This window comes from Lethenteron reissneri, chromosome 42 (assembly GCF_015708825.2).
Source record: "Lethenteron reissneri isolate LAM-NWPU_2019-01 chromosome 42, ASM1570882v1, whole genome shotgun sequence".
NCBI lineage: Eukaryota > Metazoa > Chordata > Hyperoartia > Petromyzontiformes > Petromyzontidae > Lethenteron > Lethenteron reissneri.
This window is the reverse complement of record NC_083820.1, coordinates 6,686,763-6,707,929: the sequence shown is the minus strand read 5'-3', so window position 1 is coordinate 6,707,929 and position 21,167 is coordinate 6,686,763. Positions and strand designations below refer to the sequence as shown.

The window sequence follows — 21,167 nt, the reverse complement described above, 5'->3', positions numbered from 1 at the left end:
TCTCCACATGATATTTGCACATCACGCAGGAAGCTCGATAAATACCTGAAGAAGAAGGCATCTCTTGCAGGGACTGCACAACTACAAAGACACAGCTGGCAGATACCAGAATAATGAATTGCAGTTGATGTTTGAAAATCTGTAAATCACGAAGAGCAACATACCAATGTGCCTGAGGCAGAACGTGGTTTGTGTGTCCCACCTGCGATGAGCTGATTCAGAAATTATACAAGGACACAAATTGGGCCGAAAAAAAAATCAGAATAGTAAGTAAAACAAGCTTCGGGGCGTAATGGCTTGGAATTAGACGAGAAGGGGGGAAGGCCGGAATGGGGGGAGACATGGGGTTGCATAACTTACGCAAATTAGATGTCTCGTTTTGACTGGTTCAAAAATTACGTGGGTTTGGGCAGACGGTGGTCGAGACTGGGCGACAGACTGGCAGCCAAACGAAGTAACAAAGATAAAGATCCCTCGTGTAGTCTTAACGGACGTGGGGGTGGGTGGCCAGCACTACGCCCGTTCGCTTTTGCCTCCATATGACACGGGGCCACCCCTTTGTGCACATGCGCAGGAATACGCTTTTTACATCGACGGGCGGACCTTACTCATCTACAGATACAAAAAAAATGCAACTTGTCACCCGCCGCACGGTATTCGCTAACTGTCGAAGAGGGAGAATGACCCAGGAGGCACGAGGAGGAGGAACCACAGGCCAGCGGGAAGGGCAGCAACCACCCAATGATCCGGTGGGGCCAACAATTTCCCAAGTTCTGCGTTTCCCCTATATATTTAAATATGTTTTCAGCCAATGTATGGCAGTTATTTACATGTGCGAGGACAACCGGAGCACCCGAAAAAAAAACCCCCCACACGTGTAAGATTGGGCAACAAATCTACATCCCGGAAACAGATTGCGATCAGTCAACTTGCTGTACTGCCTTCTTCTGGCCGAGCCATGCTATTATTGCACCACCTTGACGCCCACTGGAAGGGAGTTTCGCAACATTTGTGCAGCGATTCACCGACCCATCACTGCGTCCCGGGTGTTGGATTACAAGCCACGTGCAGAATAGCCACCACCGCCCTGCTGATCGAAGTTGGGCAGTGGCATTCCTGTGTGGGTGCGTTATTTGAGATCGTGACAACAATGACACTGCCCTCTATTCCTAATTGTCCGTCAGTGCAGGAGACAGCCTCATCTCGCGTGCAATCTTCTTATGCAGTTCGAAACATACAATTTGTTGTTGTTGAAGGAGGGAATTTGAGACTGGGAGGTTTTTCCTGTAGGATCGGCGATCAAGTTATTTTTCGGGAATGTTAGACAGTGTCTCAGGCTCTTCTCCGCCGAGGCGCAGGGATTGCACGCGGACACTTGCGCAGTCGACATTTCTTGCTGTGCGGAATTCTCAAGGGGCACGAGCTCCTCCGTGAACACCAATGGGAACCACGCGAGAATGAAATTTGAGAGATGGACACGAAGTGACTCAACCTCGTCCACGCGACTTTTTGTACATCACACCGGCGAGCCCGAGACACGCACTGCCGGGCATATATCCAGAATTGCGAATTTACTATGCGTTTGAGTGATTTTTGGAAAAGTTTAAAATCAAGAAAAGAAACATATCAATGTGCCTGAGGGAGCACGTGCTTTGTGTATCCCATCTTCTATTAGCTGCTTCATAAACTATTTACTATTTTAATTTACCAGGTAAGGCCCACTGGACTACATAACTCTCTTTCAGAAGCGACCTGGCCACAAATTATAGCTCAACAAAGTGGCTTATCTTATGGAAATGTACAGCAGCCAAATACTCTAAACGCATGTTAATTATAAATGTGGAGGGTAAACGGAGGTCATGGAGAAGAGGAGAGAGAACATGCAAACTCCGAATATACAGGGCGTCAGGATCGGAAATCGAACCCCCGACCTCCTGTATACCAGGCGTGTGTGTAGATAGCGGTAGTATAGCAGGTTCGTCGCCACAGTGGCACCCACGGCCATGACATTTTTTTTTCTGTTTGCGCGGATTTTTCTGTTTGCGCGTAGTCACTTTAAGATGTTTCTTGTTCATGTTTTTGTTTGTTGCGGTTGCACCCGATTCAAGAGCCGAATGGCTCACAGGGCTATACCAAATAAATGAACCTGAAAAAAAATGACGTAGAAAGGTGACCATGACATATTCGTGCAGTCCACCAATCTTCGACTCCACCGTGCTGGATTACAAGGCACGCGTGCCATCGCGGCGTTTAAATGGAGACAGAGTGAAGCGTTTCACGTTCTACAATAACGTGTGCTTTCTCTCACGTGAGAAAAAAAACCCACGTAAAATTTAGTGTTGCAATCGGTTGAATGAAACGAATGTGTAAACTGTACTTTTGAAGTCACGCACCCAGGTCACATATGCTATAAATATGTTATCTATGCATTTAAATGCATTTGGATTTCAGAAATTGTTCCGCAATACTATACCCCACTAAATTTACATGACCTGCTGGCGTGCGTTTGAACACCAAATATGTAACCGCCCCAAGTCCTCCGTGACCCCAACTTCCTCGTCTGTCTCCGCTACCACCGCCGCCGATCTTATAAAGGCCTCACGTCCTTCTTCACTGGCAGTGCATCACCACGTGTTGACGATGTCAGTGAAGATGATGGCACCGGTGGTGGTGGTGGTGATGATGATGATGGTGGGGGTGATGAAGGTGTCCTGTGCTTTGAACGCCACGACCAATCTCACGTTGAGTGCGGTTCTGGCTCCTGGAGACTTCGACATCTCGTGGGAGTTCGACAGCGACCAGATCGTCCTGGAAGCTCGGGTTCGCACCCGGGGCTGGGTCGGGCTGGGTCTGAGCTCCACGGGGATGATGGCCGGCTCTGACGTGGTGATCGGATGGGTGGACAGCGCAGCCGCTACCCACCTCGTGGTGAGTGACAGGCAACGATGTGGCTTCGATTTTTGGTCACGGTGTCAGGACGAAATCACTAAAATCATTGAGCACCATGCATGATTTATGCTCAGTGATTGTCGCGATGTTGATTTTTAAAATATATATGATAACCAAAATCATCATGATCGTTATCAAGATCACACATCCATTATCATTATAATCAGCATTATCATCGTCACAATCACCTTTGTAATTATTACAGTCACCAACATATGTATCACAGCATCATTGCGATACTGCTGGTATAGATGTGTATGTACACGTGTGTGTGTGTAGGGAGCGGTAGTATAGGAGTTTGCTCACTGCGCTATGAACCCGGGGACCCGAGTTCGATTCCTGCGCATGGACAACACCAGTGACGATCACGTGAACCGTTCCTGGGCCTCCTCTAGGTCGAAAAAGCCTAAAATGAGTACCTGGTGTGGAGTGTAAACATCACCACTGGGGAGACAAAGGCGGCCGGGCGTGGTGTTGGCCACCCACCCTCTCGTGTGCCGTGCCGGCCTTCTTAGGTGCTCGCTAACAGCACTTGCCCCAACAGTCTGTTAAGGGTATAAGGGGGGTATTTGTGTGTGTGTGTAGACATGTGTACACGTGTGTGAGTCTGTATTTCTCAACCCTACTCCCACGAACCTGGCAAACATGCTTTGAAGTATTATTAGGGGTGTTAAGCATTAAATATCATCACGTCCTAATTTCGAATCCTTGTCCCTGCCATCTTCACCTCCTTCTCCCCCCTTCTCGGGCGATCAGGACGCACACATCGAGGGGGAGCGGAGCCTGGTGCGGGACGCGAGCCAGGACTACAAACTCGTGGGGCTCAGCGAGAACGGCACCCACACGGTCATGCGCGTGGTGCGCGCGCTGCGCACGTGTGACGCCAACGACAGGGACATCACCGTGCGTGTTGCACACACACACACATGTGTACACACAAACACGAGTATACACACACGAGTATACAAAAACACACGAGTATACAAAAAACACACGTGTACACACGTGTATACACACCCGTGCACACACACACATGTGTACACACAAATACACACCTGTACACACAAACACACGTGTACAACAACCGCCATTCGCCACTAATTGGCGGTGACGTCACCACGACGCTTGTGCCAGGCTAAGTGCACCTTGAGGCCATGTGAGGTGTCGAACGCCCGCTGGCACGAGGTCACGGGGCAGACGCAGATGCCACGGGTCAACTGACTGAGACGACTGGCTGATGCACCACCTGTGCCCCCTACTGTACCAACTTGCTGTGCTTTAGCTACCCGGCGCTCCGCTCGTTGTTGTGAGCGTCGCTCCTCCGCCCTCCGTTGTTGTTGGAGGGCGACTGCCTCCAAATGCCCAGTAGCGTCCTTCACGAGCCTCCTCCACAGAGGCCGATCTTGACACCGCTGGTACCAGTCATCGGCAAGTCCACTCAGCTCCACGTCCTCCTGTACCACATTACTCCATCTCTTCTCTAGCCCGTGCCACGTCCGTTTAGCCCCCTCGATCCGGCCGAACAAAAGCTGTTAAGGCATGCGGTGGCTGGGCATGCGGGCTACATGACCCAGCCAACACAGCCTTGCCTGCCGGAGGAGCTCATCGATGGGACTTTGCCCAGATCTTTTAAGGATTTGTGAGCTCCTCACACAATCCAGCCTGGTTAAACCCAGGAGGAATCGTAGGTAGGCCAGCCTAAATGTTTCCAACCGGCGAAGATGCTCCATTAGGGGGATCCACGTTTCCCAAGCATAGACAAGGGAGGAAATGACTGTGGCCGAGAAGACCTGAAGCTTCGTGCGGAGCAACAGACCAGGTAGCTTCCACACAGCGTTACGCAACTGATGAAAATATATTGCCGCTCGACTGATTCGGAGTGAGACCTCTGCTGTTAAACTGGAGCCAGGCATAAGCACACTGCCCAAGTATGGGAAACTCTCCACTCTCTCCGCTACTGCCCCATCACCGATTGGGAGTTGTGGGGGTGGAGTGTCCGATGGTACAAAATACCCAGGCAGGTGCTTAGTTTTGGTGGGGCTGATGGTAAGGCCCCACCTCTTAGTGGCACGCTCCAGTCTCAGCAGCAGCGTCTCCAACTCCTCTTCTGAATGATCAGCTATTACCAAATCATCGGCATACATAACGTGGTTGACCAATAGGGAGCCATCCCTAGATCGAAACCCAGGCGTCGATCAGCCTCCCAATATATCTGTACCAAATGGAAATTCCCCCAGTACAGCTATTGAAGGCTTCACGAACTACGCGGTCAAAATAGATGTTAAATAATGTGGGAGCCAGAGGACATGCCTGTCGCTCCCCAAGGTGTGCAGGGAAAGGCTCTGACTCCCGGCCATGTAGTTTTGCCCGGGCCCGCTCACCATCATGAAGGTGCTTAATGATCGTGAGCAGAGGGTCAGGGACTCCGAAAGCACGAAGAACAACCCAGAGCCCAGGCCTACTGATGGTATTGTAGGCCTCACCAGGTCAATTAAGCAGAGCTGTAGGTCTTCCCTATTCCCTATACCTCTGCTGTAGCAGACGGACAGAAAATATGGAATCTGTGCAGGCCCGCCCTTTCCTGAAACCACATTCGGGCTCCGCAAGCCTCTCTTTAGTGTGCCAAGCAAGGCGATGTTGAATAATCCTTTCCAAGACCTTTACCGGCACACTGATGAGTGAGATGCCCCTGTAGTTGTTACAGTCTGTGCGGTCCCCCTTCTTAAAGAGGGGGACCACCAGGGCATCTTTCCAATCCTGCGGAACCCATCCAGTGGTCCAGACTGTTGTTATGATGTCATGTAGGGCAGTCTGTGCACAAACGCCACCCTCCCTCAGCATTTCGCTTGGGAGATCATCTCTGCCGGTGCCTTTCCTGGTCTCAGACTCTGGATCGTCCTCAGTACTTCCTCCACAGATGGCACCTCAGCCAGCCACTCACAGGGGGTGACTTCTTCCAATATTTGAGGCACCGCAGCATCGGCAGGGTAATCCGCACTTTGTCCCACGTTGTTTTTCTGGGTGAGGGATTTCCCCTCCCCCAGGACCTCACAGAAATGCTCAGCAAATCTGCAAACATGTTCCAGGGGGTCGGAGATTGGATCACCGTTCTTTCCCCGAAAGATGGTAATAGGTGTGGTGCTCCAGGTTACTTTTTTGATGAAGTTAAAGAACGATTTGTGATTGCGGGCCACTGAGGCAGACTCCATCTCCTCAGCAACCCGCAACCACCACCCATCCTTGCAGTGCCTCACGGCTCTCCAAACCTCCGAGTGAAGGCTGCGGTAAGCCTTCTCATTCTCCGACGTGGGATGCTGTAGCCTATGAGAGTGGGCCTGTCGCTTTTTCTCAGCCAGCTTGAACGCCTCCTCTGTCAGCCAGGGGTCTCTGGGGAGGTCTGGACCATGTACCCAAAGCAGCCAATGCAGCTGCATGAGCCACAGTCCTAAACCTCACCCATGTCCCCTCGACATCAGGAGGAGTCGGGGACGATGCCAACCCCAGCCACAAGCGATGATGAAATTCTCGCTTGCAACTTTCATCAGCTAGCTGAGACCATGCCACTAAGGGTTTGAATGGGGTCATGGGTGTACACCCACCACCGGAGTGGAAGAATGGCAGGCGCATCTTACAAATGACAAGTCGATGGTCAGTGGGAAGATCAGCTCCATGGTCGGTCCTGGTGTCAAGGACACGGGTCCGCATCCGCTGTTCTGTCACTACGTAGTCCAGCAGATGTTCTTGCTTGGACCCGGCATGCATCCATGATGTGGTGTGGATGCGCCAATGCCCATGGCCTGTACAAAAATTTAGCAGCCTTCTATCGTTGTTATTGAGCTGATCCGGCCCATGCCTTCCAATTACTCCAAACCAGGTGCCAGCATCATGACCAACTCATGCATTGAAGTCACCCAACAAGATGACTCGATCCGGAGGGGCCACTTTAGCCAGCACCTGCTACAGGACGTCATAGAAGGCATCTAACTCATCGGCCTTGCCTGCATCCCTCCACGGATATTCGTGTTCAGTGGGGGCAAAAGTAACCACCACTCCTCACCTCTGGTTGATGGGAAGGCGAGCCCAAAGTAGCCTGGGGTTTACAGCTTCCCACACCTCACCACCATGCACCCACGCCCCCTTCATTATTTTACTGAGAAGAAGAGCCACACCCTGTTGTTTGTCAGTCTTCTGCACCGAGTAGAGGACTGTCCACCCCTCATGGTGGCAGGAGCCAGAGTCGGTCCAACGGACCTCCTGAATACCACAGAAATCAAGGCGGTACCAGTCCAGCTCCCGACAGAGGAGTGGCAGACTCTCCTCCGCAGTGAGCGTTCGAACATTCCACGTGGCCATACACAGTGGTTTTTTGTTGTTTCTGGAGGAGCCCCGAGGGTAAGGATTCAGTCTCCTGGCTCCGCCAAATGGGGTTTGGCCAGGAGACGTCATAGATGCCTGTCCCCCCGGGACTGATGGCTTTAATCTAAGTTGTCTTGTGGTTGTTGTTGTTTGACTTGCATCCCACTGGGATTTTTGCACACAGCTTTGTTGTACGGTGCTTTTTCTGGAATATTTTGCTGTTTTTTCCTGGATTTTTCTGTTTGCACATAGTCACTTTAAGATGTTTTATTGTTCATGTTTATGTTTTGTGTTTGTTGCGATTGCACCCGATTCAAGAGCCGAATGGCTCACAGGGCTACACCTAATAAATGAAACTGAAACAAACTTAATAAATATTTACCTCGTAGTTTAGTGGTAGTTAATTCAAGGTGGAGGGGTTACCAGCGCCTCTCACCTATCCAGAGCCCCATTTGGCCGCTGTGGCGGCTACAAATGCCATGAGGGGAAAGGACAATCTGAATTGGCCCTCCCCCCAAGGCATTGCCCACGACAGCGTTGCCCGTCCGGCACCACGAGGTGGTAGGGGGTTGTTTTGCTGGGCACGTGTACACACACGCACACATATGTGTACATGCACACAAAGACAAAGATCCCGCAGCATAACCTTAATAGACTGTTGGGGCAAGTGCTGTGAGCGAGCACCTCTGAAGGCTGGAACGGCACACGAGGGGGTGGGTGGCCAACATAACGCCCGGACGGCTTTTTCTCCCCCAGTGGCAAAGTTTACGCACCGCACCAGGTGCTCATTTAAGGCTGAGTCAACCCAGAGGAGGGCCCCATGACCGGTTTAGATAATCGTCACTGATGGGTGACAAGTTTAACTCGTGCCGCCGGCGTTTCGTAGCGCTTAACCGCGACACCACGGCTCCCCATGCTACTCCGACACAATGCGCGCACGCACGGCTGACACACAGGAGGACACGGTGCGCCTGATTTGGGCCTACGGCACAGACAAACCGAAGAGCGAGAACATGACCGACGTCCCATACCACAGCACGGACACGCGGGGCTCCAAGAGCATCCAGCTCCTGAGGCAGGGATTTCCTACCGAGCAGCCCCTGCCGCAGAACTACTCCACGTTCGACGCGGTGCAGAGCCAGGTGAGGCAACGGGCAGCCTGCGCTTGTGTGGATTGATGGCGAATTTACGGATGATGACGATGATTGTGATAAAATATATATCGGCGTCGGATGCATCTTGTGTAACTCCGACGGGCCCCCGTCTAATCCGGTTGCATTGGATTGTTGTGGTCAACTGGTCGGGAATCAGATCCTTCAGGGGGCAGGATTGACACTCCAATGTTTGTTCAGTAGATTGCATTGACAACCTCCTTGCTGTACTGCCATTACACCGACTGTGTTTGGGGCTGTCACGTACGATGTTCCCTGCTTGTCCCACTAAACCCTGGCACATTTAAAAGTACACACAACCGCATCGCAGGCGTGCGCGCCATTCCGTGATATATTTTGAGTTTGCATCTTCTGCCCGTGGTCGCGTGGACTTTTCTCCGGGTCCTATAGTTTTCCCCTCGACAAAGTCAAGCGTTTAAAGTATTTGGCTGTTTTACATTTCCAGGTAAAAATCTACTTCGTTGAGCTATCGTCTGTGGTCGCTTCTGAAAAATAACTATATAGCTCAGTAGGCCTTACCTGGTAAAAAATTTTGTTTAGTTTTAGTTTAGTTTTATCAGAATGAGAAGTGTATTTCCCGAGTGAAGCCGATTGAAAAAAGAAGCTCCCCTTATTCAGAGGGCGACCACACCAAGGCATTCTACCAATACAGATACCAAAAAAAAGTAATTATGTAATAAATAATATTCACACTTCAACTTTAGTAGTATCTACTGACTCGATATATGCCAACACACCCTACATACAATAATACAAGTCAGTGTAGGGTGCCTATACACCCTACATACAATAGAGTCAGTGGAATCTGCACACATTGGGGGGAGGGGTAGAGGACATCAGTGATGTGAATCGTCAGTTTAAATGAGCACAGAGAAGACAGCAGGCTGGAAATACCAAGAGACCAAACTAGAGGTGGTTCCAAAACTTTGGGGCAGATACATTCAAATACTTTTCATGCAAATTAGGTGAGAATTTTTTGGAACTTTTCACAATCAGATAATAAGCGTAAATGCCTTTAACAGTGTCTCATAACACGTGCGCACAATAACTGCAAAGTACGCTGTCACGCGGCGTCGCATGTGAACAAAAAATGCGTTGTGCAATGGTTCTTACATTCCAAATGAAAATTTCCGCAATGACTTGACACATTAGTGCGTCTATGCGAGTTAAACTGAGCCAGTTGTGCAACAAGCTCACCGTCATACTCATTGATCATTGGTTGGCTGCTAGCAAAGTTGTACTTATTTTATTTATTCACTAGTTCATGAAGCGTGTCTTCGTCAGGAAAATGTTTTCAATGAATATAATAATTAACCCGTGATTTTTAGCAATTGTTATCGACAATCAGACACTAACTACTACTCCAAAAATGTGTATTTCTCCCCCAAAAAACACGCAAAATTGTTGACGAATTGATTCAAATTATTCTAAAGTATTATAAAAGCCCGGCGTTCCGTTTGTCCGTCAACTAAATTATGAGAGCCTTTCAGAAGGCCTGAATCAAAAAGTTGAAGAAAGTGGGCCTCACCCCCCAGATGTGAGGGTAAAAAGTTGATCCAACAGGTTTCCAAAAATTGTCGCCCCCCAAACAAAAATTTCACCCCCCCAAAAAGAAATGTAGTCTGTAGGCATATACCTACACACCCTATATACAAGTCACTAGTATTTACTGACTATATATGCCTACACAACCTACATACAATAGTCACTAGTATCTACTGACTATATATGCCTACACAACCTACATACAATAGTCAGTAGTATCTACTGACTATATATATCTACACAACCTACATACAATAGTAGTATCTATTGACTATATATGCCTACACAACCTACATACAAGTCAGTAATATCTACTGACTATAGTAGTATCTACTGACTATATATGCCTACACAACCTACATACAAGTCAGTAGTATCTACTGACTATAGTAGTATCTACTGACTAGATATGGGGACATCAGTGGGGGGGTGTGCATGGCGTAGTGCACCGAGAAGCCCTCTCTGCAGGAGCTTGGAATAGTTCAAGTTCATCTTCTTGGTTCTTTCGGTAAAGTCACGTAGAAGGGAAGTAATAAAATAATAAAAAATAATAAAAATAAAACATAATAAAATTATTCTCACGACGTTTCGGCCACAACGCAAGCAGCCGTCCTCAGGTGAAAACCAGGTCCGTCGAGGCGACAGAGTCTGAATGAAACAGCACACGAGCTTGGAGCATATATATAAGCTGGGCGCATTGACAAAGGAATTTGCATATCAAGAGGAATTTAGCATATTTATGGGAAATGCAGGAATGTGATTAGTACTGCATATGCATGTGCATTATGCAGGATTAACAGCATCAAAGGGAGCTGCAGTTGCTGCTGCTGCAGTTGCTGCTGCTGCTGCAGTTTCTGCTGCTGCTGCAGTTGCTGCTGCTGCTGCAGTTGCTGCTGCTGCAGTTGCTGCTGCTGCTGTAGTTGCTGCTGCTACTGCAGTTGCTGCCTTATCCATTTAATATAACACTATGTATTATTCTACCTACATAGTGTTATATTAAATGGATAAGGCAGCAACTGCAGTAGCAGCAGCAACTACAGCAGCAGCAGCAGAAACTGCAGCAGCAGCAGCAGAAACTGCAGCAGCAGCAACTGCAGCTCCCTTTGATGCTGTTAATCCTGCATAATGCACATGCATATGCAGTACTAATCACATTCCTGCATTTCCCATAAATATGCTAAATTCCTCTTGATATGCAAATTCATTTGTCAATGCGCCCAGCTTATATATATGCTCCAAGCTCGTGTGCTGTTTCATTCAGACTCTGTCGCCTCGACGGACCTGGTTTTCACCTGAGGACGGCTGCTTGCGTTGTGGCCGAAACGTCGTGAGAATAATTTTATTGTTTTATTTTTATTATTTTTTATTATTTTATTACTTCCCTTCTACGTGACTTTACCGAAAGAACCAAGAAGATGAATCCCTGCAGTCACGAAAGCTTTAAATCAAAGTTCAAGTTCATTTATTAGGTATAGCCCTGTGAGCCATTCGGCTCTTGAATCGGGTACAACCGCAACAAACAAAAAACAAAAACATGAACAAAAAACATCTTAAAGTGAATATGTGACTAAGTACAAACAGAAAATCCAAGAAAAGACAGCAAAATATTGCAGAAAAAAACACCGTACACCAACGCTGTGTGCAAAAATCCCAGTGGTTTGCAAGTCGAACAACAACAACCACAAGACAACTTAGATTAAGGCAATGAGTCTAACTCTGTACTACAACAAACAAACATGGCTAAACCAATACACTTTTCGAAATCACCAAAATAAAGCCATGAAAGCAATGAAAAAGCAATCATAGGAATTGTGACGAAATTTTCACAATAAATGGCATAAACAACATGTACTACCAAAACCCTGCAGCCATGGCTGGCTGCATAAGGCTGCTGTAGGCTGCCGAAATTCTAATACAGTACCTCCTAAATCACCCAGGAATGTCCTTAACGCTCGTGACGTCATTCCACATCGACCAGCCCCCCTCATTAATATTCATGAACAGGTTAGTCCTCCACATGGACCCCCCCCCCCTCATTAGCAGGTGACGTCACTCCACATGGAGCACCATCCCCCCACATTAATAATCATGAGCAGGTGACGTCATTCCATATCAAACAGCCCCCCTCATTAATCATCATTATAAGGTGACGTCCTCCAAATGGACACCCCCGCCATTAATAATAATTAGCGGGTGACGTCACTCCACATGGGGGGCGAGGCGCCTCCTCCCCCCTCCTCGGCGTCAACTTACAACCCTCATTACAAAGGCAGAACCCTCATGTTACACTATCTCCTTAACGCTATTGAGACATAGAAGTAATAAGTAACATATAAAAAATACTTTTTTTTTAAACACGCTTTAATGAAATGTACCGTACGAGTAATGGTAGAACTCCACGACTCCAGGAAGTGGCCCCGAAGCTTGCCATAACGTAAGGGGCCGTGGTGATTTACAGCCAACGTCAGTTGAGCGTGGACAAGTTCAAGTTCATTTATTAGGTACTAGCGGAAGTACCCGGCTTTGTCCGGGTGAAAAATATGTTTCTTAAAAATCTTACATATATATACACAGATACTAAGGTATTGTCAAAGCCCGGTGGGCTGTTTGTACATTTCTCCACCAACAAATATATAAGAGGCTTTCACAAGTCCAAAAAGTTGTAGAAAGTGTGGGGTAAATAGTTGATGTCAAAATGTTTCCGAAAATTGTGGTCTCCCCCCCCCCCCTCAAAAAATATCTTTACCCCTCGTAGGTATATATACTAACAACACCTTACATACAACAGAGGAAGTGGTATCTATTGACTCTGTAGTAGTATCTACTGACTGTACCGTAGTATCTACTGAGCCAGTAGTAGCTACTGACTGTGTAGTAGTATTTAGTGACTGTAATAACTACTGACCAAAATAGTATTTACTGGGCCTGCAGTAGTATCTACCGACTATATACTCGTAACGACTAACTGCATAGTATCTGCTGACTCTATAGTTGTATCCATTGACTATAGTAGTAACTACAAAATCTATAGCAGTATCTACTCACTCTATAATAGTATCTACTGACTCTAGTAGCTACTCACCGTAGCAGTATGTACTGACTGTATAGTAGTATATACTGACTGTAGCAGTATTGACTGACTGTAGTGGTATATACTGACTATTTTAGTATATACTATAGCGGTATCTACCAACTCGATAGCAGTATCTACTATCACTACAGCAGTGTATACCGACTGAGGTCGTACCTGCTATCACTACAGCAGTGCATACTGCTGTGTTGGTACCTGCTATGATTACAGCAGTGCATACTGCTGTGTTGGTACCTGCTATGATTACAGCAGTGCATACTGCTGTGGTGGTATCTGCTATGATGAGAGGAGTACATATTGTGGTGGTGGTACCTAGTATGATAACAGCAGTGCATATTGACTGTACTCATCATTCACCCTCACCATTCACCACTCACAACTCACCCTTACCACTCATCCTCACCACTCACCACTCCCACTCACTATTCACCATTCACCCTTCACAACTCACCACTCACCAACCTCCCTCACTAACCTCCCTCACCACTCACCCTCACCACTCTCACTCACCACTCTCCATCACCACTCACTACTCACCATTCATCCTCACCAATCACCACTGACCAATCACCACTCACCACTCTCCACTAACCCTCACCACTCAACCTCACCACTCACCCTCAAAACTAACCACTCTCTCACCAATCACCCTCACCACTCAGCACTCACCCTCACCACTCACCCTCACCACTCACCCTCACCACTCACGCTCACCACTCACCCCTCACCGCTCACCACTCACCCATCACCACTCACAACCGCCACTCACCCTCACCACTCATCCTCACCACTCACCCTCACAACAACCACTCACCCTCACCACTCACCCTGACCACTCACCACTCATCCTCACCAATCACACCCTCACCAATCACCACTCACCCGCACTGCTCACCCTCACCACTCACCCCTCACTAATCACCACTCATAACCGCCACTCACCCTCAACACTCACCCTCACCACTCACCGTCACCACTCACCCTCACTACTCACCACTCATCCTCACCAATCACACCCTCAACAATCACCACTCACCCTCACCACCCACCCTCACCACTCACTCTCACCACTCACCACTCACCCTCACAACAACCACTCACCCTCACCGCTCAGCACTCACCCTCACTACTCACCCTCACCACTCACCACTCATCCTCACCAATCACACCCTCACCAATCACCACTCACCCTCACCACTTGCCACTCACCCTCACCACTCACCCTCACCATTCACCCTCACCACTCTCCCTCACCACTCTCCCTCACCACTCACCAGTCACGCTCACCACTCACCCTCACCTCTCACCACTCACCCTCACCACTCACCCTCACCACTCACCCTGACCACTCACCACTCATCCTCACCAATCACACCCTCACCAATCACCCCTCACCCTCACTGCTCACCCTCACCACTCACCCTCACCACTCACCCTCACCACTCACCACTCACCCTCACCACACACCCCTCACTAATCACCACTCACAACCGCCACTCACCCTCACCACTCACCCCTCATCCTCACCAATCACACCCTCAACAATCACCACTCACCCTCACCACTCACGCTCAACACTCACCCTCACCACTCATGCTCACCACTAACCCTCACCACTCACCCTCACCACTCACTAATCACCTCTCACAACCGTCACTCACCCTCACCACTCACTCTTACCACTCACCCTCATCACTCACCCTCACCACTCACCCTCACAACAACCACTCACCCTCACTACTCATCCTCACCAATCGCACCCTCACCAATCACCACTCACCCTCACTGCTCACCCTCACCGCTCACCACTCAACCTCACCCTTACCACTCACGCTCACCCTCACCACTCACCCCTCACTAATCACCACTCACAACTGCCACTCACCCTCCCCACTCACCCTCACCACTCACCCTCACCACTCACCCTGACCACTCACCACTCATCCTCACCAATCACACCCTCACCAATCACCACTCACCCTCACTGCTCACCCTCACCGCTCACCCTCACCACTCACCTTCACCACTCACGCTCACCCTCACCACTCACCCCTCACTAATCACCACTCACAACCGCCACTCACCCTCACCACTCACCACTCACCCTTACCACTCACCCCTCACTAATCATCACTAACCCTCACCACTCACCCTCACCACTCACTAATCACCTCTCACAACCGTCACTCACCCTCACCACTCACTCTTACCACTCACCCTCACCACTCACCCTCACAACAACCACTCACCCTCACAACAACCACTCACCCTCACTACTCACCCTCACCACTCATCCTCACCAATCACACCCTCACCAATCACCACTCACCCTCACTGCTCACCACTCAACCTCACCACTCACGCTCACCCTCACCACTCACCCCTCACTAATCACCACTAACAACCGCCACTCACCCTCCCCACTCACCCTCACCACTCACCCTCACCAATCACCACTCACCCTCACCACTTACCACTTACCACTCACCCTCACCACTCACTACTCACCCTCACCACTCTCCCTCACCACTCTCCCTCACCACTCTCCCTCACCACTCTCCCTCACCACTCACCCTCACCACTCACCCTCACCAATCACCACTCACCCTCACCACTTACCACTCACCCTCACCACTTACCACTCACCCTCACCACTCACCACTCTCCCTCACCACTCTCCCTCACCACTCTCCCTCACCACTCACCCTCACCACTCACCCTCAACACTCACCCTCACCGCTCACCACTCACCCTCACCACTCACCCTGACCACTCACCACTCATCCTCACCAATCACACCCTCACCAATCACCACTCACCCTCACTGCTCACCCTCACCGCTCACCCTCACCACTCACCCTAACCACTCACGCTCGCCCTCACCACTCACCCCTCACTAATCACCACTCACAACCGCCACTCACCCTCACCACTCACCACGCACCCTCACCACTCAGCCTCACTACTCACCACTCATCCTCACCAATCACACCCTCAACAATCACCACTCACCCTCACCACTCACGCTCAACACTCACCCTCACCACTCATGCTCACCACTAACCCTCACCACTCACCCTCACCACTCACTAATCACCTCTCACAACCGTCACTCACCCTCACCACTCACTCTTACCACTCACCCTCACCACTCACCCTCCCAACAACCACTCACCCTCACAACAACCACTCACCCTCACTACTCACCCTCACCACTCATCCTCACCAATCACACCCTCACCAATCACCACTCACCCTCACCACTCACACTCACCCTCACCACTCACCGCTCACCACTCACCCCTCACTAATCACTACTAACAACCGCCACTCACCCTCCCCACTTACCCTCACCACTCACCCTCACCAATCACCACTTACCCTCACCAATCACCACTCACCCTCACCACTCACCCTCAACACTCACCCTCACCACCACCACTCACCCTATTCCCGTTTTAAAAACTTACTTACGTGTCGCCAAGTATGCTTGAGGGTGATTGGTGATTGGTGAGGGAGAGTGGTGAGGGTAAGTAGTGAGGAATAGTGGTGAGGGTGAGTTGTGAGGGTAAGTGGTGAGGGTGAGTGGTGAGTGGTCAGTGATAGTGAGTGGAGAGGGTGAGTGGTGATGATGAGTGAGGGAGAGTGGTGAGGGAGAGTGTTGAGGGTGTATACATTTTTTGCCTATGATGACAGCAGTACATGCTGACGTTTTGTATGTTAAATGTAAAAGCTAAATGTGTGAATGTGTGTGTCGGAAATGTTAAGGGCGATCCTAAAGGAATCTACAACCTTCGATGATTCCTTTGCGCGATTCAAAGAATCGATTCCTGGCGCATAGGAGGTTTCCATTTTTAATTACAGAGTTTTATTTTCATTGTTATGTTATGTTTTAAAGTTTTCAGGAGTTTTTAATAATATTTTTGCCCCGGTCAACGCCGGATATTTCCCATTCGTAGCAGTTTATATCAACTCTATAACCAACTTATATTAAACGGAAATAAGGCGATTCTAAATGAATCTACAACCTTCGATTTCTTTTCGCGATTCAGAGAATCGATTCTTGGCGCGGTCAGGGTTTATAATTTTAATTACACAGTTGTATTTTCATTGGTATGTTATGTTTTAAAGTTTTCAGAAGATTTTAAATGTATTTTTCCCCCGGGCAACGCTGGGTATATCGAGTTTATACCACAAAGTCGTCGCTTGACACGTGTGGTGTGTCGAGGCCTAGTACCGTGCAGAGCCTCCGGCCTCGCCTAGATTGCCCACCCGGCTGAGGCTGGGTACTGGGGCCGTTACGCCCCCCCCCCCCCGCGCTACAATAATACTGTCTAATCGCTATAATTTTATTATCTACCGACCCTATAATAGTAATTGCACACATTGGGGTGGGGGGGGGAGTGAAGAGGACGTGAAACTTTGATGAATTTACCTCAGAGTCGCGTGTTAATGCGTGCGCATATTTTTTACGGGAATTAAAAATGGCGTCCACCCCGCAGCGAAGGCGTTGCTACCCGTTGCCAGGGGCAACCGCCGTGGTCCCGCGCCGGCCGGCAATATTAAATAAATAAATAAAGGATTAAATAAATAAATAAAGAGAAATCGCACTAAATCGATAATCGGTCCGATTTAAAGTTTAGAGACGAAAAATCGGAAATGCCTAAGTTTACCGCGGGCCGGGGGCGTGCCCACCTGCAATATTTAATCTCGGCGAACCCCACGGTCCGAGAGCTAAATCCCCCGGAAGGGAGCGTACGCAGACGGACGGACAGACAGACAGACAGACAAAAAATGAATTATATAGGTTAGATAGCCCTGTGAGCCATTCGGCTCTTGAATCGGGTGCAACCGCAACAAACAAAAAACTAAAACATGAACAAAAAACATCTTAAAGTGAATATGTGACTAAGTGCAAACAGAAAATCCAAGAAAAGACAGCAAAATATTGCAGAAAAAACACCGTACACCAACGCTGTGTGCAAAAATCCCAGTGGGATGCAAGTCAAACAACAACAACCACAAGACAACTTGGATTAAGGCCATCAGTCTAACTCTGTACTACAACAAACAAACATGGCTAAACCAATACAATTAGACCCAAGCCGAAACATAACATATAAAAATATGGTTTTAATTTTTTAATGATAGAATATAGTATTGTCATCAGTATGACATAAGTATACCAAGTTTGCAGTCGATACCACATTGGGAAGTGGGTTAAAATTGAGTTACAAGATTTGAGGATATGGCGACAACAACAAACAGAGTGAGTTAATAGAAAGCGTGTAATAAAAAAAGGACGTCAAGGGATTATAACCTTAAAATGAAATGTTGTGTCACTGCGCCCTTACAAATTGCACACGCATTAATGTAATGGATATCACGTCGCGGTCTGCTTTTCGCTTGCAAAAAATATGAATTTCTGCAGTCACGAAAGCTTTAAGCGAAGATTCAGACGTTTGCAGTCGTGGGTGGGCGAGAACATTCGTGATTTCAAAAGGTGTCGGGGGGGTGTAGGATTATTAGTTAGTCAAATGTAGGATTATTAATTGGTAAAATGTAGCAATAATTAGTCAAATGTAGCATTATTAATTAGTCAAATTTAGGATTATTAATTTGTAAAATATAGGATTATTAAATTGTCAAATACAGAACTAATAATGAGTAAAATATAGTTAATACGAATAGGACCATAATAGGCAGGACCTGGATTGTATTTTTAAATGAAATATTGAATTGTTACGTGAGGAGGCAAAGTCTGTGTAGAAAATGTCAGCTCATTAGGCTTCGTCGATCCGAAGATATATGAAGCGTCAAAGATTCCAAAGAATATAAACAGACAACACAGGCAAGTTCAATAAAAGTGTGTAGAAAAAAACCCGTGCGAGTGAATTTATCTCACCACAGTGGCGTCCCAGCAGGAAGATGACAATATTCGTGTGACAGTGCTGTGATATACCCATTTGATTTGGGACATTTAGATATCCCGAGTCTCAATACCTTCCCAAGAAGGTCACATGGTGCTGTTTGGGTGATTCGTGTGTTTTTTTCTCTTCCCCAAAAGTATATATATTTTTCATTAACAGAACGATTCGGGTACACAACACAACACAACGGATGTGAAATGGGGTTTACACCACCACCACAACACACATTGCGGATTACAGTGCAATGGAAACCTGTCTAAACCGCATGTTTTTAATAAAACTGTTTAAATTAACTCTACAACCCACCTAGTGTCTTCATAAGCTGTAATAATACCCCTGTCGGTGAAGAAACAAAGGGGAGAGGGGGAGGAGTGCCTTCATGTTCCAATGAATGCTCCTAATAATCAATGCCCACTGGAGGAGAGGTAGTGAAGGGGTTTCCATGTTTGGTGGTTTATTGGCCCATTCCTGCAGTGTTGGGGAAGAATGCTCTTTCTAGTTCGCTATAATGGTGTGTTTTGCCATAACATTGAACCTTTGGATTAACGTATTTGCCTCCCTGGAAAGGCCTTTCGCGATTCGTATTTAATGACCGTTTTTTGTTGTTGACATTCTGTCGAATTGGAGAAAATCCATGCACGAGGGGATGATTGAACAAAACCACGCAAGCAGATTCACAAAATCCACTGGCGGTACTGCCATCTGCTGGCCACATCGCAGCCGATCGTTGGTCTGAGTAATCTCAACCCACGATCATAAAACTACTTAAATATATTTCTTATTTTAGCAGGTAATGCCCCCTGAGCTAAATAGCTCTTTTTCAGAATCACAAATGATAGCTCAACGAAGTGGATTATCACATGGAAATTTGGTAGGAGCCGAATACTCTAAACACGTTTTATAAATGTGAAGGGGGAAACCGGAGGACCCGGAGAAAAATGCAAACTGCAAATATTCAGGTTTTAGCGTCATGATCGAACCGACGACCTCTATTATACCAGGCGAGGTAGTTAACATTTCGCCACCGTGTCGCCCCTCATCATCCCTGCTTGATCAATGGAAATTTAATTTCTGAATACAACGCGCTAACTGTTTAGTCATTTAATTGTGTTACAACGAATGTGTAATTGACAATGTGTTGAGTTTTTGTTGTTGTCTAAAAGTACGTGTTTGTGCTTTCAGTTCCTGATACCTTCAGATCAAACATACTACGCGTGCAATGTTATGCAATTACCGAACCTGATCAAGAAACATCATATCGTAAAGGTAGGGTTCCCTACACACACAAAGACAAAGATCCCCTGTATAGCCTTTAAGAGACCGTTGGGGCAAGTGCTGTTAGCGAGCACCTATGAATGGGGTGGGTGGCCAGCACCACCTCCGGCCCTCTTTGACTCCCGAGTGGCCATGTTTACACACCGCACCAAGGTACTAATTTCAGGCTGAGTTGACCGCTCCAGTCTACGTAAAGATTCTGATCAAAGATATCCAGCTGGCCCCGTGTAAACCTATTGTCTCGGTCTCGTTGTGGGCTGCGTTGCACAACTATCCGAGTAGTCAACCTCGCATTCAATAAACTTTCAGAGCCAGGGTGAACATCCAACTCAGACGTAGTTAATGAGGTAAAACCAATGGAAAAACAGTACAAAATACAGCATCTGCTAATACTTCGAATATCAATACAATGAACACTACAGCATCGTAACATTGTCTTAGAATACATGAAACTCCACAATAGGTCCTGGATGGACCAGGCACCTTCATTAGCACTGAAAAGCTATACAAGAGAATAAGCTGCTGTGTTGAATAAAGTCACTTCGTGTAATCACCATACTGCAGTCTAAATGTACGGCGCTGCACATAAGGGGCCGTCCATAAATGACGTCACGCACCTGGGGGGGTCAGACCTTTGTAACGATGTGTGACGAGGGGGGGGGTTGAGAAATGTGACGTCATATCAAAATGCGCAACCTTAAATAAATATAGACAACACGTTCTACTTAATTAAATCGACTTTTAATAAATGTTTTCTCCTACAACATCAGAGTGCAGCGGCACATTAAATACGCACTACAATGACAATAGTTTAAAGCGATTTGAAGCATGTTTTATATTTTTTTTTGG

General features: G+C 47.8%; 1 protein-coding gene across 1 annotated transcript in view; it reads left to right on the top strand.

Moving 5' to 3' along the window:
• The first annotated feature begins 2,585 nt into the window (after positions 1–2,585).
• LOC133352868 (putative DBH-like monooxygenase protein 2) overlaps positions 2,586–21,167 on the top strand; it is a 41,956-nt gene continuing 23,374 nt past the window's right edge. The window contains exons 1-4 of the mRNA XM_061568846.1: positions 2,586–2,928; positions 3,706–3,852; positions 8,262–8,447; positions 20,226–20,309. Coding sequence (XP_061424830.1) covers positions 2,641–2,928; positions 3,706–3,852; positions 8,262–8,447; positions 20,226–20,309 — 705 coding nt within the window. The 5' untranslated portion in view covers positions 2,586–2,640. The remainder of the gene's footprint in view (positions 2,929–3,705; positions 3,853–8,261; positions 8,448–20,225; positions 20,310–21,167) is intronic.